Below are 21755 nucleotides of genomic sequence, written 5' to 3'. Positions count from 1 at the left end.
AGAAAACAAGAATATATTACAAAAACAAAAGCAGATATGTAATAGATAGAAATAAAGCTTCCACAGTGATATGAGAAAGCGGTCTCATACACTGTAAGTCATATCATGCTTTTCGTTATAAGCCTCCTAGAATGATGTATTTTTTTATTATCATTGTCTGAGAAAACAAGTGTTAAATTTATTTAACTTTTAATAAATGATAAAGGGCAGTAATGAGCTACATCAACCAGACAGAGATACAAGTCATAGATAAAACAGAAACAAAGTAATTTTTCTTACTCTTGCAGCTGTTCAGAACACAAGCTTCATTGTAACGGCAGTCTTCGTCTTTCCGGCAACCAACTGGGAGAAGTCACAAAAGGTTTTTCAACACTTTGTAATGTCGGCACTTATAAATCTTTTATTTTTCTGTTTAGATAATCAATTAATAAAGGCAGAAAATTGCTTATAATGCACAAATCACTTACCAATGCAATTTCGGTCCAAACATATTTCTTTGTCAAGGCAGTCCTTGTCTTGCAAACAGCCTTGGATGCAGTGGCCATCAACACAAAGCTCACGGGCTGCACATTCGTCCCTCTTTGAGCAGGGAGCTGAAGAGATGCGGAGAAAAGAGACAGATAGAGATGACATTTTTGCAGGCACCAAAAGGAACCATGGCTAGTATGCTGTCATAGTTACGTACCACCAATCCTAGTATTGCAAGTAGGTCAATGCTTTGGCAATACCATCGCATAAACTCCACAAAATGCAATATGCAATCAAATCTTGTTTCTCCGTTTACATCATTTACATACACAAAAAATACAATTGGGTTGTTTTACACTGACTAAGACATCTCTTGGCCCTACATGCAGTGCATGTAGTTGAATCATCAACATGTACAATGAAATAACTAAAGCTATGCTTTATTGCACACTGCTGTTGACAAAAATAATGCATATGTTTTTTAAATATTTTTTTTATGGTGAGGGTATCAAAAAGTCCACAAGACAAAGAACAGTGAGAAACATGGCAAAAAGAACATAGTGCTGCCATTGTGCAAGCAGACAAATACTAGTACTGTAGTATTTATCATTGAAAAAATGGTAAGAAGAGGCTGCAGACATTGATACTGTCTCATGTTTAACTGGACTTGTGAACTCCCTGCACTTTCAGACTTTGACTCATATGTACAATAATACTTGAGTGCACAAACACTTTTTAATGTTGCATCTAAAAAGTACTTCAGAACTTCATTCTTAAGGTGTTGAGAAAGAGTGCTGACATTAAGTCACAAACTCACGTCTGCACCGGCGTTTCTCGCAGACCATGGGGGCTGGGCAAGCTCTGTCATCATCACAGAATGGAGGAACTGAAACGTATGAAACATCGCGTAAGCGATGTGGGGGTAATGAAGAATAAGGACTCTGAACAGAAAAAAAGTAGAAACTTTGTCGAGTTGGTAAGACATGACAAAATGAGGAAAACACAGAAGGAGAGACACACTTGGTGCCCGGGGTGTTTTTTTTTTTTCGTGACTTAAGCTTTCATGATGTGCCTGTTTTGCTGAAGACTTAAAAGCTGTTGCCAAATGGGAAGGCCAGATTTGCACAGCCATCAAACGCTCTGTCATGTCACAGTCACAGCACCAGTGCCCGTCACGAGACGGTGTTTACTCGCCGGTTTCTCCTAAAACATGACATGCTGGTGATGGTGGCCAGCGATGTTAACGCCGGCAGCAGCCCATTTTTGAAGAGAAAGCAGGGAGAAAATGCTCTCTCATGAAGGACTACAGTGCTGTGATGGTGACATGATAAAACCTCACTGTCACAGCACCAGCTGTGAATCAGGACTAAGAGTTTCAGGGTTGCTCAAATGAGCACTCACTTCGAACACATCCCTGAAGGTTGTTGTAGGGCTGCCCAGTGAAACCATGCGGACAGAAGCAGTTGGGCCTGTGGTTCTCCACCCGACAGATGGCGTCGGGACCACAGGTGTTGGGAAGGCCACAGGGACCTGCAAGCAGTGATGCAGGTCTTTTGTGACGTGCGCACCGACTACACAAATAATTAGCTGCTAGAGGTATACATTGCCTAGGGGAGGTTTTAAAGTGCGGTGTCAAAGCTGCCATAGAAAGCAATGTGTCATGACATTTGGATACCATATAGGTTTCTAAGCGACTGAATTGGCTGTTGGGTGCTTCAATAAGGATGGTGTAATCCTGTCTCAACCCTCAAGTATGAAGTGCCAGCTAATTCATACGCACAATAAATCTGTAGAGGACACAGAAATGCAGGAGAGACACAAAGCACTTGATTCTGAACTCAAAGCTCGGATAACTGGTGCATCGTTGGTGTACATTTCGAGCATTCTTTTGTGTTCACACCAGAATGCAATTGAAAGTTTGCAAACAAGAAAACCGAGCAGGCAGAAAATGTGTACATCAGAGCACTTGTGTTTGTCCAAATACTAAGACTGCACAAGATAAGTTTCAACAGAAGCACAAATGTCTTGTTTTATCAGTCTCACAAAATCCGAGAAGAAACCCCCCTTCACTTGTTCCAGAAGTTACGTGGTCGTGTGTCATGTGTGAAACATTTCCAGGAATAACCACTCACTCTTGCACATTGGCGGTCCACCACCGTCTGAGAGACAAGCTGCAGTTGGCGGGCAGTCCGAATCTCCGTTGGGACACTCGTTTGGATGCCGGCCTTTCAGCAGGAAATAAATGAGAAAGAAAATGAATTAATACCACGCTATTATTGCAAAATACACTCCCTTCTTATCCAAAACTAAAACACTCCCACTAAAGGTGAGAGAGGTGCTTATTTGAAGTGTTAACGCTTGAACGAGTAAGGAAAACTCACATCCGGGTGCTTTGTTGGGGTTCCCGATGTGCCTTTCTGGCGGACACTCGCACGTGGCTCCACCGAATTTGTTCTTGCAGATTGCCGTCGGGTGGCAAGGGTTCTGCTTCAGACAGTAGTCAATCAGCTGGCAGCCAGTCACAGGGTCGCCTTCGTAGCCGTCCCGACAGCGGCAGATGGCAGCATGGTTTCTCGCTTCACAGACAGCGTTGGCTCCGCAGCCACGCCTCATTATGCATGGATCTTAGGGGGAAAAAAAAAGTCTCGATTTGAAGAAAGCTTAATCTCTCATTCTGCGACAGTAAACTTCATTTGGATGAGTAAATAGTGTTGTTGAAAGTTATCTTTAAGTTCGACCCGTTCCATCTATGATTTATGCTGGAATAAAATTCTCCTTAATTTGCCAACATTTTGTTAGAGATAGCTTCTGTGTGGTTCCTTGCTGCAGGTGCTGAAGTTCCTTTGCATTTGCACACGAGGTTGAATTATGAGCCAAATGGCACAATAGTGCCATAAAATATCACGATGACCACAGAAGAAACTGTCATGCTATTACCTGGAGGAAGTCTGTGAGCATTTAGTTGTGACCACATATTTACCCGTAGTAGTACTATTAGGCTATTCTTTCTCTATTCCATATAACAGGCACGTAAGTGGCTCTTGCCGTACTGTGTGACATAACTTAATTTTTTACAAGCAAGAACACCTCGCGATCATTATAGTACTCTAGCCTAGTCTAGGTAAGATCTAGCTTAGTGTCGTCTAGCCTAGCCTAGGTTAAACAATTATTTCTTTCTTTATCAAATTTTTGTCTGTACATTTCAAAGTTAGTAATTCTCTAGAGAGTGCACACACTTACCAACACACTTGTGTTCATTACAGATCCTGCTTGTCGGACAGTCCTCATGCTTGAAGCAGTCAGCTGTGAATAGACAGAAACAAAGTGAGTGACACGTGTATTACATAACCAATCGTGTTTAGTTTTCATTTATGGGTTGACATTAGTGCCTTTGATCCGAGTGTCAATACATTTAAGCACTACTACCTAGGAGAGAACAGAATGAGGAAATACTTCGCACCTTTGATGCAGCCTTGTCTTTGATCGAGAGGATCACCAACATATCCGTCTAGACACTGGCAGATGGCACTGTGCTTGTTGGAGATGCAGATGGCATTCCTACCACAGAGGATGTTCTCACAAGGATCTGGAATAGCCCCAAACATGCTTGAATTAGTGCCCATAGCTTATTGGCTTGCCAGTTGGCATGGGTTCCACATTACTGCTTTTTAACAAGACTGTGGAGTTGAAACATTAACCCCAATGAGAGAGCTTGGTACCTGATAGCTCAAAATCCAAATATTTATGACTGACAAACAGCGTGAAAGACTCCATCTACGAGTAAAACGACTTTCTCTAAGTTTGTGTGCGCTGAGGTGAAATGCAGTTTATCATCAGACAAGACGATAATGTAACAGAGCTCACATGGCTTAAGATATGATGCGAGAATGATAGCACTCAAAACGTTTCTGGATTACGAGAAGCAGTTTTTGTTTTTACTGTGCAATGAGCTTTGGTTATGGACACCAGTTTTTTCGTATTTTTCACTCACCTCCACAAGTGTCGTACCCCCTCTCACTTGATCTGCAAATTTGGTTTTCGCTACATTCGGTGTTGGTAAAGCATCTGTCAACTGAAAAAAAGAAAAACAAACACATTGGTTCAGCAAATGATCCTAAGCTATTCGAGATGAACCGAATCATTTGTAAAAATGATTTCTAAACCAACCTGGCTCACAGTTTCCAGTAACACATCGGAACTGGTCGGGACAGTCGCTGTTGGATCGGCAAATTTCTGCAAATGAACAAGACAGCGATCGTGACTTAACATGTTTCCAATGATGTTTGCTGATGATCGCCGATTCCTTGACAATCAAATTCAATGTTATTTTAAAACGACACCATCTAAGATGCAATGTGCTTACCTCTGCATCGACCATCTTCACAGATTTCGTTGCTACCACACTCTCTGTCTGATTGGCAATAGACTGAAAAAGAGATTGAGGTTTCAGTAAATATAAGGTAGGCCACATGTGCTTGCAAGGTAAGGAGTCGACTAGTACATTACTCAGCGCTTTGCTAAATAAGGTCTGGACAAATGAAACTAAAAGTTGTCATAATTAGGGTGTCAGCTGATTGAACTCCTCAAGTATCAAAAATTCAATATCTCCTCTTTTCACAGGGGCAGGAAGAAAACAAATAAATAAGAGCACCTTTTTGAGTTAACTAAATAATTATGACAGTACCAAGCACAACTAATTTCTGATGATGTCTACAAGCTCACCTCTGCAGAGCCCCTTGTAACAGAACTCTCCAATCGGGCATCCGTCATCACTCGAGCAGGGAATATTTTCTACAATAAAAAGGCAAATGGTGAAACACCGACAAGTTGTAATAACCCAAACAGCAGAAAGTGAAACAAAATAATAGCGCAAAATGAGACCACCAGACATTTCAATGCAAACCATGCACGCAAGGATGAAAAGAAATGAAAAGTTTGTTCTTGTCAGATGTATACAAGTAAATTTCCAGCTGCAGACACATGCATGACTACGCAGGTTTTAATTATCAAATGGAGTCATGAGTGTATTGTTTATTAATAAACCAAGGCAATAACAACTAGTATCACAAATGCCCTTATGTATTACTACATGATCACAAGTGTATTGTTAATTAATACACCATGACAACAACAACTAGTATCGCAAATGCCCTTTAAAATCTCACATTTATTACCACATGATTACAATTTTTAAAACCATGTGTCAATTATTTAGCTAGATGAAGGTCACAGCAACGAGATTCTGAAACAGGATGTGGCAAACGCTGTACTTTCCGGACTTGAATGATGATGCAAACACCTTCTAACAACTTTGTTGTGATATATCCCTGATAATTAAACTGAAGAGTCAGGGCATCTCTGTTTGGATGCCTGAGCTTCTGGTGAGCTGGGCACAAGATGACGTTTGTAATGAAGAAGTAGTGTACTGTATTTTGTTTTCCTAAACAGGCTAGCAGCTTTGGCTATAATGGTTCTGACTGGACAAATGGCAGTAAATTGCCCTGTGGGAAGTGGCAGTACATACTTTAATGTATATAAACCCATTTGAGCAGTCAAGTGTGTCAACCGCGAGTAGTGGACAGTGTACTCACTTATGCATCCTGTGCTGGGGTTGCCACGGAAACCGTCTCGGCACCTACAGATTGCCTGGTGGTCTTGAGAGATGCAGATGGTGTTCACACCACATTTGGCATTGCTCTGGCAGGAATCTATGATAGAAGCATAACAAGTGTGTCACGGAGGGATTGTGGGTCCTCAGACACACTGCTGGCATCAGGTAAACAGCATGCAATGTCTTGACTCTGAATGTTCAGGTGAAAATATGAGCATGAATGTTGGCGTTGCCACATCGCAAAGAAAACTTACCAACGCATTTGTTTCGAATGCAGATGTCAGTGCTCCGACACTCTTCATCCCGTGTGCATTCCACTGCAAGGTTACCATAGAGAGAGAGAGAGAGAAAAGCAGATTTCAAATTAAAGATGTAACATCGAACAAGTTTGCAGACCACTTGTTTCTTTCTTTGTGTAACAAGTGTTTGATAATTTGCTCTCAGGATTACTAAAGAAAACATAAATGAAGCACTGGCTTTGAACATAGTGTGAGAGGACGTTACAGGTAGGTTATTTTTATTCGTGTTTATTTTTAATAGTTTAAGCAACTAACACTCACCCAGCTCACAGCGGTGCTTTGCATTGCCCGTATAGCCAGGACGACAAGAGCACACAGCTCTGTGGTTAACGGTGCTACAGTTGGCGTTGATACCGCACGTCGTTGGGTCTTCGCACAAGTCTGAAATTCGTGAGGCAAAAAAAGAAAGACATTAAGAAAGGGAAGGCAGTGCCGAAAAACAATGATGACAAATATGCTGTTTTAAGTGTTACTAACATAAGCAGTACGAGATTAAAAACACATAAGTCAAGTTGTTCCCCGTCTCCTTGAAACAGTATTACAAACCTCTGCAATAAGGCGTTCCGTTGATGTCAATACATGCGGAGGTTGGAGGACAATCAGCGTTTCCATTGTAGCAAATGTTTGGATCGTGACCTGCAAAAAAAGAACACAAAATGTTCAGGTTAGGTTACTTAGAGCTCCATCAGCAGCTTCTGTGAAACAAAAAGGGTGCTTAAGTACAAACCACTACAAACAGTGTGAAACTCACATCCAACGCTTCCCTGCTTTCCGTAGGCATCGCCAATCAGATTGCTGGGGCATCGACAGATGTAGCTTCCCGGATTGTTTTCACATATGGCAGTGTAGTGGCATGGGTGCTGTTTGCATTCATCAGTATCTAAACAGAATGAGAGCAAAACATATTTTGAATGTATAAATGCATGCAGGCATACCAATTAACATTACGTTCCGAGCATATCATTACAACATTATACCATATTCATCACTACAAATACTATAACTGCAAAGAGCACTTCTAGTTCTCTCTCTCTCTATCTCTCTCTCACACACACACACACACACACACACACACACACACACACACACACACACACACACACACACACACACACACACACACACACACACACACACACACACACACACACACAAAAACAAACAAACAAACAAACAAACAAACAAACAAACAAACACACCTATATATATATGCAGACAGCTCAGCTACAGCATACCCTTTTCTTGTCATTATGACCCTGAGAGGCTGGCATTCCTGTACAGCTCAGTTGCTTACTGGCTAAGCTTGAGTCCAATGAAGCTTGCACTACAATCAAACCTATGTTCCAACAAAAGTGCTCATGCTTAGCTGAGATTACACAAAAAAAAGCCTCGCATTATATTCATGCAAATATAGCACTGCAAGGAGAATGCTGCATCGCAACAGTATGCACAAATACAGATCATGCAACTCGTGACACGGAGTGCACTGCAGTGCAGCGGATGAGTTTGCCTTACCAACGCAAACGAGTCTTCCGTTGTTCTCGTATCCCAACTTGCATTCACAGAAAGCCTGGCGGTCCTTGACAGTACAGGTACCATGGGGTCCACACTGTACCCTGTCACAAGGGCCTGCAAAGGAATACGTGTTCACCATGAGCAACGCAACAGCGGTAGTGATACTGAAAGCGACGTCAAGACGCGACACACTAATACATAACACAGTCTTCGTTCCACTTACTTTCACAAACGAAATGAACACATTCCTGGTTGACTGGGCAGTCGGTGTCATGGAGGCAGTCCACTGTAAAAATGAAGATAAAAAAATAAAGGAAACAGCACTTATTTGCTAAGCATTATGCACCTCATCAATGATATACTGCATGTGTTATCTGTGGTTAACTTGCACTTAAAGCAGCCATGTTGCTGGTCTATAGATTGAGGTATAAAAATGATTGAGCAGTGATGATAGTAGCACCAGTATACACCATCACCAATAACTCTGCACAGCTCAGAGAATAACATCTCAATGAAATCAAAATAGAATATATCGAAGACTTGTTCCGTTTGAAAAAGCAACAAATATCTACATAAAGGAGCAAACAAACTAGGAAAAATCTTTGGATAATGTCAATACAATAAGATTATCTGCATAAGCTAAGCTGTATACATGCTAGAAACAATACAAATATTAGTAAAGTTGACTTCCATTAACCAGACACCAGTCAAACTTGCAATGCTGGTTTAAACTGTACTTATTTAACATCAGCACTAAAGGAAGGGCTTTAAAAGGTATGGGCACCTATGAGAACCTCAAAACGCATTGGAATTAAGATGGAAGTTGAGTTGACCAAAGTATGATCAACAGAAGTCAAAAGCTGAAGAGTATTGCGAGAGGGACAATGCCTTTCAGTTGAAAGCACTGTACCTTGAACACAGCCCCTGTTCTTGTCGTAAGGATCGCCTGTGTACAGTGCACTTCGAGGACAAACGCATTGCCTCTTGTGATTCACCACAGTACAGGCCGCGTTTGGTCCACAAGGCTCTTCTTCACAAGGATCTGTAAATACGAAGAACATTTCATCACCATATGTCTTCGAATGGCAAGCAAAGGAGAAACTGCCACTTAGCAATCACACCAACAAAAGTTTGCTTTTACTGGTTGTGATAAGCTAAAAAGTTAAACATTAGAGACAGATGCTATGTCCTTGAGATAGTCAATCATAAGAACAGACAGTGTCAGCTCATAAGGTGAAGTGACCACAAGTTACCATTGAATGGCCATGTCCGTGCAATTACATCGCTTATGGCCTCTGACCAATAAACGTGAGTTAGCACTGCATGCTCGACTTAGCATTTAAGCATATATCATAATGGACGAGCAACATACTGATGCACTTGGTCACGCCGTTTTGGTCACAGGCAGCGTTCAGCGGGCAATCCGAATCGCCTCGTGGACATTCGCCGGGGTTCGTGCAACCCGAGAACCCGTCTCCGATGAATCCTTCTGGACAGCGGCACACAAAGCTGCCGATAGTGTTCTCGCAGATGCCGGTGGAATGGCATGGGTTGTTCAGGCACTCGTCAATATCTATACAGGAGGGAGAGGAAAAAGAAGATGACATATGCGTATTGATGAGTCTTGGAAATAAGGCCACTTAGCATTAGAATCCAATCAACGCTTCTATGAAGCTGTGCTTGTGAAAGTTCAACATTGATATAACAAAACATTGATGTAACAAATTATCATACGTAGTGAAGATCTTTACAGTGTCTTAATAATACCAACATCTGTAATTGCTGAAACACAAGCTTTTGGAAGTGTTCCCGTGAGTGCCGCTCGTCATTGGAAAAGACACCATTTACTCATAAGGTCATGAATAAGAATTGCTTTAAACAGTTACATATTCATGCACATGTGACTGGGTGTTTAACTGTATCTGTCATGGTACTGTTTCTCTTACTGGACCTATTTAAGTGCAGAGATCTCAAGTAATGCTGCAAGCAACACCAATGCAGGACCAACGGTGGTCAGTGCGGGGCCTTTGTGACACAGCATTGGGCCTTCATCGGCCTTGTTGTTGGAACAGGAAAGAACAAGCGAGTCACCTTCGCAGCCGTGTTCCACTGTGTGGAAGCCCGGTTTGCAGGAGCAGTGGTTAAGGGAGCAGAGCTGGTACACCTGGCAGTCACTGTCCGATCGACAGCCGACCTGACAGTAGCCGTGAATGCAGAGCTCTCCAGCTGGGCAGTCACTGTCACCGGAGCATGCCGCTGCAAATGAAGAGAGTTTACAAAAAATTCCTTTTGCTCACATACATCCAGTTTCAAGCACAAATAAAAATCCGAACTGTTTTCATACACGCAGCCTGCTCTTGAGAGAGCTTGAATTAATATGGCCTTTATAAACAGTACCCTGAACTTTCATTGTACATTTTTAATTTCACTGCTATAATTCGTCATCAGAAATACGAAAAAGGGGATATACTAACATACATTCTACTTGAAGCAACCCTAACTTAGACAGATTTGGCACAATTTTCCAATGTTTATTTGACTGGTGCCAGCAGATGCCAGTGAACACTGTATATCCTAATTGAAAGCCAAACTCACGTGAATGTCTTCACTGTCCAATACTTCATGCTTGGAGGTAGTCATAATTTCATACATTGAAAAGACTGCTATGTATCGGGATTGAACTGTCTCCAAGATAGTGCATTGTAGATTTCACTATTGCCATGTCTCAGTTTTCTGATAGCGAAATGCTAAGATAGTGATGCTGCGAATACTTATGCAAGAAACAGACATTTCTTGAATGTGTTCATCACCCAAGATATGTATAAGTTAATGACTGTGTACCATCATGCTGAATACGATCACAAGTTCTAAAACAGCAAAGAGGTCCACAAACTCACCCATGCAGAAGTCATTGACACATGCTTCTCCAATGATGCAACCACTGCACACGGCTCGACACCTGTTCTCTATGCACGACAGGCCCTTGGGACAGGATCCCGTGCACGTAACCACTGGCCTCTTGCAGCCAATGATAGGTGTCGGATTTCCAGTAAGGCCATCAGGACAGTAGCAGTTGGCTTCGTGGTTGCTGACCTTGCAGATGGCATTGGGGCCACACAAGCCCTTGATCTCGCAAGGATTCTGGCAACGGTTCTGTGAGCAGGTTTCATCGTGCTGGCAGTCGCTGTTCTTCCTGCAACCAACTTGGCAGTAACCGGCGCTGAGGCAGGCTTCCTTCGGAGGGCAATCGACATGGGAGAAGCAAGGCTGCACGCATCGGCTGTTGATGCATTTCTCACCAGCAGCACAGTCACTCTCACGGGTGCAGACGAGACGGCACTGCTCGTCGACACAAGCATAGCCAGACGCACAGTCGTGGTCGCTCAGGCATACGACGGACTCACGACTGCATCCCACAGCCGGATCTCCCCGGAAATGTGTTTGGCATTCGCAAGTGGCAGCATGGCCTTCTGCCCGACAGACAGTGTTCAAGCCACACTTGAAATGGTCGCAGGGGTTTTGGCACATTGGTTGACCAAGGCGGTCGGGGTAGCAGGCAAGATGACTAGGGCAGTCCCCATTCCCGTGAGGACAAGAGTTGGGGTGGCGACAGCCCTGGCGGTACGGATCTCCAATGAAGCCATTTGTGCAGACACACTCGTAACCACTGGGCACATCGATGCACTTTGCCGAAGAGTGGCAAGGGTTGGAGTCGCAGTAGTGAATCTCTTCGCATCGAACCAAGGCATCACCCGTGTAGCCAGGGCGGCAGTGACAAATACGCTGGTGATTCTGAGCCACGCAACCGGCGTTGACTCCACAGCCATCCACGCAAGGGTCTTCGCAGTAAAAGTTTGGAAAGCAGGCTTTGGTTATGTGGCAGTCTTCGTCTTTGAGGCACTCTACCTGTTTGCACCCTTCGCGCTGGTCGTAGGGGTCACCAATGTAGAGACCGTTGGGACACGTGCACTTGGGCAGGTGGTTGTCAACGACGCACACTGCACGAGGTGCACACTTGAGGAACTTGCAGCCATCTTGACACCTGCGCTCGCCGTAGGCTTCGTCGAATTGGCAGACCTCGTTGGGGTGGGGGCAGTCAGCATGGTTAATGCACTCCGGTTCGGGAATCTTCTGACACCCTCCTCTGCTGTTGGGATCTCCAGTATAGCCCTCTCGGCACGTGCAGCGACCCCTGTGGTTGAATGCAATGCAGTCTGCATCGGGCGTGCAGCTGAAACTGATGCAAACTTCGGCACACTTCATCACGCCAATGGTGTTGGGAATGCAGGCAGCCGAAGTAGGGCAGCCAGTGTGGTTGCGACATTCGTCGTGTTCTCGTTCGACACAGCCAAGCACATTCTCCTGGTCCCTGACAAAGCCGTGTCGACACTGGCATTCGTAAGAGTGCTGTCTCGGAACACAAACACTGTTCTGCCCACACTTGTTGAACTGGCAAGCGTCAAAGCACCTCTTGCTGCCCGTGTTGTCGGTCCGACAAACATCGGTCAGCCTTTTGCAGTCTTCATCAATCTGGCACTCATCCTTTGGTCGACATCCGTTAATTGGGTTGTCGGGATCACCCTTGTAGTCTTGCAGACAGTGGCAAGATGGCCGGTGGTTGTGCACACGACAGACTGCGTTAGGCCCACATTGTTTCCTTTCACAAGCGTCGGTGCACTTACCATGAAGGCACACCTCGTGAGAAGCGCATTCATCATCGGAAGTGCAGCCTTCAGTGACAGGCTGCGTTGGCAAGCAAGCTATGTGGGGATTGTAAGGATCCCCCTGTGTACCAGGGGGGCAGCTGCACTGAGCCTTGTGACGCACACCTGTACAATAAGCGTTTGGCGCACACTTCTCATAGACGCACACAGAAACGCATTTCCTGAGGTTAGTCGTATCTGGTCGGCAAATGAGATCTTCCCTGCAGTCCTCGTCGACCTGGCATTCGTCCGGAATGTGGCAGCCACCCAACAGGGGATCACCAACGAGGCCTGGCTTGCAAATGCAAGTCGGTCTGTGATTCACCGCCTGGCAAACAGCACCCTGAGCACAAATGTGGCCTTCGCAGGCATCGTAACAATCGTTCTTGCCATCGAATACCCTCTTGCAGACAGCAATGGAAGGGCAATCATTGTCTCTGTAGCATCGTTCAGGTTGGGCATAGCATCCGGTCTCACGGTTGTATGGGTCTCCAACGAAGTTCTCGCGACACTGGCAGATAGTTATGTGATTCTCAGTCCTGCAGACGCTGTTTTGTCCACACAAGGTGGTGGTGCAGCCCGGTAGGCAACTCTTGATGCCATTGCGGTCGACAGCACAAACCTCATCGTCCCTGCAGTCACTGCTTGTTCGGCACTTTGGAATAGGTGTGCAGCCCTCTCGAATGTCATCAGCAAGACCTTCAAACCCAGGCCTGCATTCACAAGTGGCTTTGTGGTGTACCGTGATGCAATCGGCACTGGGCCCACAGCGCCTGTCCCAGCATGGATCGGTGCAGTTCCTGACGCCAACTCGTGTCAACAAACATACGGCCGAGTCCGGACAGTCGTTGTCATGCTCACACAAGTGTCGCATGCATCCTCTTCGCAGGTCGTGGGGATTTCCGGCGAATCCCGGGAGGCATTCGCAAGCAGCCAGGTGGTCCATGGCAATGCAGTTTGCATTCGGCCCACATTCATAATCGAGACAAAGTTCGACGCAGTCTTTGATTCCCACCGAAGTGATCTTGCAAACCTCATATCCCTTGCAGTCATGGTTGCTGTGGCAACGGTCACGAGGTATGGGCGTGCAGCCTTGTAAGAGATCGCCAGGATTGCCGTTGTAACCTTCTCGACATTCGCAGACAGGCCTGTGAAGCCTGCCAATGCAGTGCGCATTGGGGCCGCAGCGGGTCTTGATGCAAGTTCTGGTACAATTCCTGATGCCTCTCGAATCGGGAAGACAGCGGTCACTTTCGGCACAGTCGGCATCCTGTATGCAGACATCAAGCAGCGGCTGACAGCCTCTGATGCGGTCGTTCGGGTTTCCCAAGAAGGACTCTCGGCAGACGCACGTTGGGACATGCTTCTGTCCCACGCATCTGGCGTTCGGACCACAAGCGTGCCGCAAGCAGACGTCGACGCATTTGTTTCCTCCGGACTGGTGGCGACAGGCCTCGTGTTCAAGGCAGTCCTGGTCGACGGCGCAATCGTCAGGCACCTGGCAGCCCGTGCCGTCATAAATGTATCCCGGAAGACACTCGCAGATGGCTTTGTGGTGCTCTCCCAAGCAAACTGCATTCTTGCCGCAGGTCTTGTCTTCGCAGACGTCTCTGCACTGTTTGACTCCCTTGGTGCCGAGCTTGCACTCGTAACGCTCGCCACAGTCTTTGTTCTCCAAGCACTCGTGTTGTGGTTTAGCTGCAAGAAAGCAGAAATAAATGTTTAACATCAGGGGGTTCTATTTATCGTGTCTGTAATTTCATGGCGTGAAAGAGCATAGCCACCTTATGTCTCAAGGAGACAACACCATGCACTGAAAGTCCACAAGTTTGCATACATTCCAAGACAACTTACTTGTGCAGCCACGAATAAGATCGTTGGGATCGCCGTAGTAGGAATCCTTGCAAATACAGTTTGCTCGGTGGCTAATGGCATGGCACACAGCGTTCGGGCCACACTGGGTGTTGATGCAAACATCTGTAAAGAGGATGGAGGTTCATATTATAAAACACATAGGCAGCAATGAATAATAAGACAAAGGCTGTAAAGGCATAGACAACCCACATTTAGTTTTAATCATAGCATAGCATAGCATACAGTGCTTGTGTGAGTGCCTGTGATTTCTTTAGCTACCAAAATGCTGAAAGTGACAACAGGCATTTTATCGCCATGATTTAAAATATACAGTGTAATTAGGTGAGAAAGAACATAATTAAAATTGAACTTGAGTTAATGTTGATCTATACTCAAGGCATGTCTAGAAAGAATCGGTGTCAAAACACATGGGTGTTGTTTTGCTTTGCATTGCCTACTGTAAGGCTTTGTCCGAAAATGTTCCGGAATGCTGATGCTTTTAGCCCCTAGTTTTGGGTGTAGGTACTTTGTAAGTAACGCTACTGTAGGCATTCCTGCCAAATGTGCACACTTTGAGCACAAACTATCTTTGATTATGGTTGGAACAAAGGGACACAAACCAAGGGTTCAAATGTGTGCAGCAATGTTAACCCTAATGTTAATTAGCTGGAATTAGATTAACGAGAGCTCACCGACACTATGACAACAGCACAACTTCTGATCACTGCCAATGCTATAAATTTAAGTCAGTGAGGTTGTTACTTGGCCATGAATCGTCATCTGTTATTAATCTCCACAGTCTGCTCTAACTGCAATCTTACTCGTCAAAACTTTGCGGTGAAAGTGCTGGTGAATAGTGTACCTTCTTGTTTGTCAATGCGAAGTGAAATTATGCGGTTTTTTTAACCACAATGCAAAAGCACACAGTGTTTTTTACTAACAAGGCTTGAAATTTTTGTGTTGTAGAAATCATTTGCACTCTATCATTCTTGGCGCATCGACACTCATGACATTGTGTATCAGTCTTCCGCAAGTAACATATCTTGGCCTACTTACAAAAATGCCATACCAACTAGCTACTTAGCCGTCTCTCCTTCTTTGTATCTCAGACCTATGGCTAGAGACAAAGAATCATGCGGTGCAGCGAAAACCATACCTTGGCATTTGCGGGTGTTGTCTTGGCTGACCACGCAGGCAGAGTTAGGATTGCAAGCATCATCCGTCTCACAGATGGTTCCAGCTATTTGAAAAGATGAAAAGAGAGTGGACAAGTTGTTAATCACAACTTCGAAATGTGTGCTTGGACTGAACTTAAATGGAGAAACCTAATCCTGCTAAATGCACCCAGCTCACAAGTAAATGTGTTGCACTTTTTTCAAAATCGCGGGCTTTAGCTGAAATCTCTCGCAGTGTGCAAAACTTATCTGGAGTGAATGCATCAGAGAGACTCATTCACACATCAAAATAGTACACTGTAAATGAGTTCACCTGTGAGGACATCCATCCACGATGGGGAAATAGGTCATGTCCTCTGGGCGTGGTGAGGACAGACTCAGAGTGCATGCGTGAGTGTGCCATGGGTGTAAGCAGTTGTTGGAGTTTTAAGCCTGATAAAGCTGACCATTGGGGGGTTTGTTTGGGATTATTTGTAAGCCCAACGTCCTTGATGTGCTCGAGGGCCTCATGGACATGTTGCTGATGTCTTAAGCCTAATACGTAAACCTGACACCCCAGCATTACAAGTAGCACATACAACATGTCAAATTTCACGTAAAGTTTAGCCATAGACAATTTGTGAACAAAGGGCTAGACTGAATTCAGAAAAGGCTGAATCTACTGTCTCTGTCCCTTTACAATTGATACAATGTTCATGGTGGCATTTGAACCAGACATAAACTTGCCTCTTGGTGGTGTGCAGCCAATTTCCAAGTCGCCAGGGTCGCCTTGGAATCCCTGTATGCACTGGCAGACGCCGACCCTATTTTCCACTGTACAGGCTGCATTCGGTCCGCAGACCCTGTCTTCGCAGGGACCTAAGAACCAAAATTTCATCAGTGGTTCAAAAACAAGACTCACGGAATACCTTCATAAAGTACACAGTAACAGAGTCCACACTCTACAAACGCTTCGAAAGCAGAACTTTCCAGTGCACTCTCTCGTTAGTGAATGATATATGAACTAAGTTCATGACATAAATCTCAATTCATGTTACGAGAGGTTCGAAGAGGCTACTCCTTTATCTATAAGGAAACAGTGGCAGCAATCTACATGTTAATGCATAAAAGGCACACACTGCAACCTGGCGCCAGACTGAAAGCCCGGAGAATTATTGTTGACATTCTGATAGCACTGAAGCTGACATTGAATCAAACCCATAAATTTGTTTCCAGCAGTGGATTGCTGATGCCACTGATTTACTGCAGCCAGGTTATGAGGCAAATCACCACTCTGCGAGGCATGCAAGCAGGACAAAAAAGAGGAAGATTAGGTAATGAAGATAAGGAGGAGAGGTCAGCCTGGAGAGCGTGTCCACAGCCTCCTACTCATCATCAAGGTGATGGGAAATGGAAGAGAGAGAGGTAAATGTAGGCGACTATGCTACAGCACAATGAGTTACTGTACGCATGTTGTCCTATGCGCAGATGTGTGCTATAGTGCATTGCCAACTCACGGATGCAGTGTCGACGGTTGTCGATTCCAGGTACGCAAACGCTAAGAGGTCCACAATCGTGATCGGTGTTGCAGACAGCAGGTGGGATGGGAGGAGTGAAGGTCGTGACAATGGGCGGCCCATCAGGAAGAACTGGAGGTGGACGCACATCACCACCGTCTCCTCCGGGTATCACAACATCCGGTCCCCGAGGAGCTGCATCGATTAACAGCGAAACGCAGAATTAGTTACTCGTGTTTCTCGACTGTGACAGTGAAATACCGTAGTTTCAGCATGCCTCGATACATACCCTACGTACATCTTGAAGCACACGCGATAGCAGCATGAAAGAACAGTGTTCAATGTTGTGGATGAAGCAAGGTGGTATGACCTCGTTTCAAAAATTCATTTCAACTTCAGAGAGGCACATCGTGTATCATAAAGTCAACAAGGTGTTCATTGCACTGGAATTACGTTTATATGTACTTGATGGCAATTGAATTCAATATGCAGCTCAAACCTGAATGTATTAAGCAACAAATGCTTAGAACTAGCCTTTGGCATGTTTCAAGCTCTAGTTGAATGTAATCAAATGGTTAGTATTGCCAAAATGAAGATTCATACTGAAATCTTTAATTCCTTGACTAGGTGCAAATTTTGCCAGAGCAGTTACAGTCGCACTATATATACGATATTATGCCTCAAACAGGAAGAAAACAAACAAATAAGCAAACAAGCACCAGACTTACTGCAAGCAAACAGCGGATTTCCAATCATTCCATCTGGGCAGATGCATTTGAAGCTGCCAAAAGTGTTGATGCAACTGGCATCGGTGCCACAGACACTTCCAGTACCAAGGCATTCATTGATATCTGAAAGAGACGTGGATGGATCATTGTAGTTTTGTAACAATGCTTGCAAAACAATGCAAGACGGTTGTACTATTGGACTTGTGACTTTTTCGCAGACGTGAACTCATGAGCGAGCTTTACTGAAGGTGTGCTTTGCACGTAAGCTTGCTTGCAAACAGAATTTTAAAACAGCTATCCCACAGTGAGGAAACCTAATATGAATAGAAAGAAATCGTGCAAAGCTTGCCGAAACCTTAGCCTGACTAATTCAAAACAGACACAGTATGACTTGTCAGTCTTCGTTCTGGAGGCCACCTGTTGGTGGCCAGACTAATTCTGCAGGATATACTGCACTTAAGCCTCAATCCAAGCCTCTCAATGGTTGAGTCCAGAAGGTAAGCCTAATACTCAGCCTGGTGATTATTAGGTCCATAATATGAACTCCTTCTTACCAAGATATGCAATTCTTGAGCACTTATTAGTAGGGATGGGCGAATATTCGGGCGTTTCGAATATTCGAACGAATATTACAGTATTCGAACTTGCTTCGATACGAATTTAGATTATTCGAAATTTAGAAGTATTCGAAATGAAGGAATATATGTATACATTTACATAACCCCCTGTAAAAGTGGTTTCACTGCAGCGTCTAATTGCTGTGCCATGAAACAACCCATCCAGGAGAAATCTGCACTGCCGCGAAGCCACACTTCAAGGTTAAATGTACATATTTTTTAACCCATTAAGGCCCAAGCAGAAACTATTTCTTGAATTTAATTGAAATTTCGCGCACTTATCTAGCTACAGTCGACAACAACATCTGACAATTTTCATAAAGTTACATCTACTCCTGCAGAAGTTATGATACTGTACTTTAGAAAGTACGCTGGGCTCTTGCGATAGCAATGCAAGCTGGCTGGGCACAAAACTAGCAAGCATGCTTGGCCCTTGCCATACTAATACCAAAGTTGTTTTGGCACATGCAACTTGTCGAGGCAGCGACGCATCATGCAAAGCGTTGCACCATACTTTTCGCAGCATCATTTCTATTTATCACAGACAGTGCACTTCAACCATTTTTCAATCTTCTTGTGAAAATACCCATAAGGATGGAGGGGACTGGCAGGCACACTGGACACGGAAGACCTCTTGATAATTCTATTGCGTACACGGCACAGGTAGTGTCTTGCAAGCATGCAAGTGAATGACAGCAGTCGACGCATAGAGGGTCTGCTAACCTCCAGTAGGTTTGCAGATCCTCTATGCATTCAGTGCAGTAATGTTGTTGATCTGTGTAAATAGGGCCTTCCATCACTTTTTCCACGAATGAAAATTCTGTAGTTATACGCAGCTGCATTGTGGAGGTGAATCTCTGCCATGCCAATATTTATCTAGCTGCTGACGATGTTTCGTGATGACGCTAAGGTTTTCTTTGGAGTTGATGATAATCGGCTTACAGAGCGTAGTGGCTCGACTGTGTCATAGTTCATCGCCATAGCAACTATGCTGTCGTCTTTGCCCTTTACGAAAAAAGAAACTCGTTTCCCAGATCAAAAGAGAAGCAGTCTTCCGGATTTATTTCGTTCCATCAGGCAGAAGGCATTCATTCGCACAGCCGCCTCCCCCTCCTCCTCAGCCGTTTCGGAGTGACAATTACTTGACCAAGAGGCTCTAGTATATCCCTGCCGGCATCTGTTGCAGTCTCCCGAGTCTCAAATGACCGTAAAAATGGCATTCTTCCGAAGAAAATACATGGTTCGATCGTGGAGGCAACCTACAATGCAATGCACATGTAAGCTCTCACAAAGGCCCAGTGTACTACGAAAAGTACACCAACATTTGATTACTCCTCAGAGCAAAACTGTGCACTACAGCTGATTCTTGCGCTTCGCCGCGATTATATTGTTCTTTCTGAAGCACAATCAATCGGTTTTTTCACTATATACAGTGTGAAACTTTAAAATAATTGAGAAAACGTAGTAGTCGTCACATGCGTTCGACGGGCGCTCATTTTCCAAAAGTTTAACTACTCGTATCACACAAAAAATTGACCTGAGTCAATATGTTCGATTTGGAGTGTCTTGCTGCAACCTTTAGCGTCAAAAATGCTAATCAAACAAATTTGAATATTGGATAGTGCATTTTCTATTCCAAAAAAATGAAGTGTACTTTGTAAAGTACGCTGGGCGCTAATGGGTTAAGGTTTAAAAGCGTGTTATATGGGCTTATATGCGCTAAGTATAGTAATTTTTAAATTGTAACGTATTGCACCACTTATAGCTTGCACCCTACTGCTATTCAAATCTTGATACTATTCAAGGCTGCTTCCACTTCATTTCAAACCAAAAAAGTGACATTCACTCATACCTAGTTCCATATCCTAAAAAATAGTGTGCAAGGGTCATGACAAAAATGCTCGTTTTTCTTAATAATATGCGGTAAATACTATTCGAACTATTCGATTCGAAATTATTCGACCAAATCACTATTAGCTTCGGATTCGCTTCGAACCTCAAATTCACTATTAGCCCATCCCTACTTATTAGGTACGCATACTGGCAAATTATTGCAGCACACACTACCCGACACTTATGCTAAACCAAGTGCTATCAATCTAATACTGGCACTAAGCCTAATGCTACGCCTAACACTAAGCCTTTTGTTGATTAGGTCCTGAATACAAGCTTCTTCCTGCCAAGCCATGCAAGTCTAAGAATTCACCAAACACAGTACTTGCATGTGACAGTACAATACACTGCACTTACCGTCACATCGTGTGAAGGGATTTCCTTGCAGTCCTGCTGGGCAGCGGCATTCCACCTTGTCACCAGTTTCATGACAGTGGGCGTTACTACCACAAGTGGTGGCAGTGCAGCGTGGCTTGTCTTGTGCTGAAAAACGTATTTGGTTGTGTCACCAAGATGAGTTACGTACGTATGCACGCACACAAGCACACACATGCACGAAAAATTACTGAAATGCACTGCATCTCGTAGGCTACCTAATGCTGGTTCAATAACTTCCTCAGCTGCTAAATACATACAAAGTGCACCTTAATGTAAGCACACGTACATTTTCCCATGGATGCCATGGTTGAGGATCTAACCTGTGACCTTGTGCCCAGCAGTGGAATGACGTAGAGACTGAGCCAATGCGGTATGTTTATTCTCTAGGCTTGTGCGAATATTCGAGCATTTCGAATATTCGAACGAATATTACAGTATTCTAATACACTTCAATTCGAATTTGAATTATTGGAAATTTCGAAGTATTCGAAATGAACGAAGAAGTGTTATATTAGTCCGCATGTAACCCCCTGTAAAGGTGGTTTCACTGCAGTCGAGAGTGCTATACCATGAATACACCTTTCCAGAAAACATTCGCACTGCCGCGAAGCCCCACTTCAAGGTTAAATGAACATATTACCCTCACATCGATTGATCATTTTTTAAGGTTAAAAGCTTGTAATACCGGCTTATATGCTCTAATTATAGCATAGTTTAAAACGTAACATATTTTACAGGTTATCACTTGCATTCCACTGAAAGTCAAATCCTGCTACTATTCAAAGTTGCTTCCACTTCCCTTTGAACCAAAAAGAATGGCATTTTCACCTGCCTTGTTTCAATTAAAAAAAATATTGTGCAGGTTAGTAGGGTCATGACAAATATGCTCATTTTTTTTATAATATGGAATATATACTATTCGAATTCGATTTGAAATTATTCAACCAAATCATTATTCGCTTCGAACCTAAAATTTACTATTTGCACAAGCATTTCTTTCCGAGTATGCATTAACATG

The 21755-nt window shown here is 44.0% G+C and overlaps 1 protein-coding gene across 1 annotated transcript in view; it reads right to left on the bottom strand.

Moving 5' to 3' along the window:
• Positions 1-21755, bottom strand: part of LOC119389671 (uncharacterized) — a 324685-nt gene that overhangs the window by 54369 nt on the left and 248561 nt on the right. Inside the window, 29 exon segments of the mRNA XM_037657032.2 lie at positions 280-342; positions 468-593; positions 1286-1354; positions 1870-1998; positions 2601-2693; positions 2850-3092; positions 3709-3771; positions 3929-4054; positions 4460-4540; positions 4636-4701; positions 4832-4894; positions 5191-5259; positions 6060-6176; positions 6334-6396; positions 6640-6759; positions 6925-7014; positions 7130-7258; positions 7894-8007; positions 8117-8179; positions 8804-8935; positions 9266-9466; positions 9985-10149; positions 10791-14294; positions 14451-14573; positions 15607-15690; positions 16352-16483; positions 17122-17316; positions 17850-17972; positions 20717-20842. Of these exon segments, the coding sequence (XP_037512960.2) occupies positions 280-342; positions 468-593; positions 1286-1354; positions 1870-1998; positions 2601-2693; positions 2850-3092; positions 3709-3771; positions 3929-4054; positions 4460-4540; positions 4636-4701; positions 4832-4894; positions 5191-5259; positions 6060-6176; positions 6334-6396; positions 6640-6759; positions 6925-7014; positions 7130-7258; positions 7894-8007; positions 8117-8179; positions 8804-8935; positions 9266-9466; positions 9985-10149; positions 10791-14294; positions 14451-14573; positions 15607-15690; positions 16352-16483; positions 17122-17316; positions 17850-17972; positions 20717-20842 (6672 nt within the window).

Source organism: Rhipicephalus sanguineus, chromosome 4 (genome assembly GCF_013339695.2).
Source record: "Rhipicephalus sanguineus isolate Rsan-2018 chromosome 4, BIME_Rsan_1.4, whole genome shotgun sequence".
Classification (NCBI taxonomy): domain Eukaryota; kingdom Metazoa; phylum Arthropoda; class Arachnida; order Ixodida; family Ixodidae; genus Rhipicephalus; species Rhipicephalus sanguineus.
The sequence above is the reverse complement of the archived record's forward strand: the minus strand, read 5'-3'. Positions and strand labels throughout refer to the sequence as shown.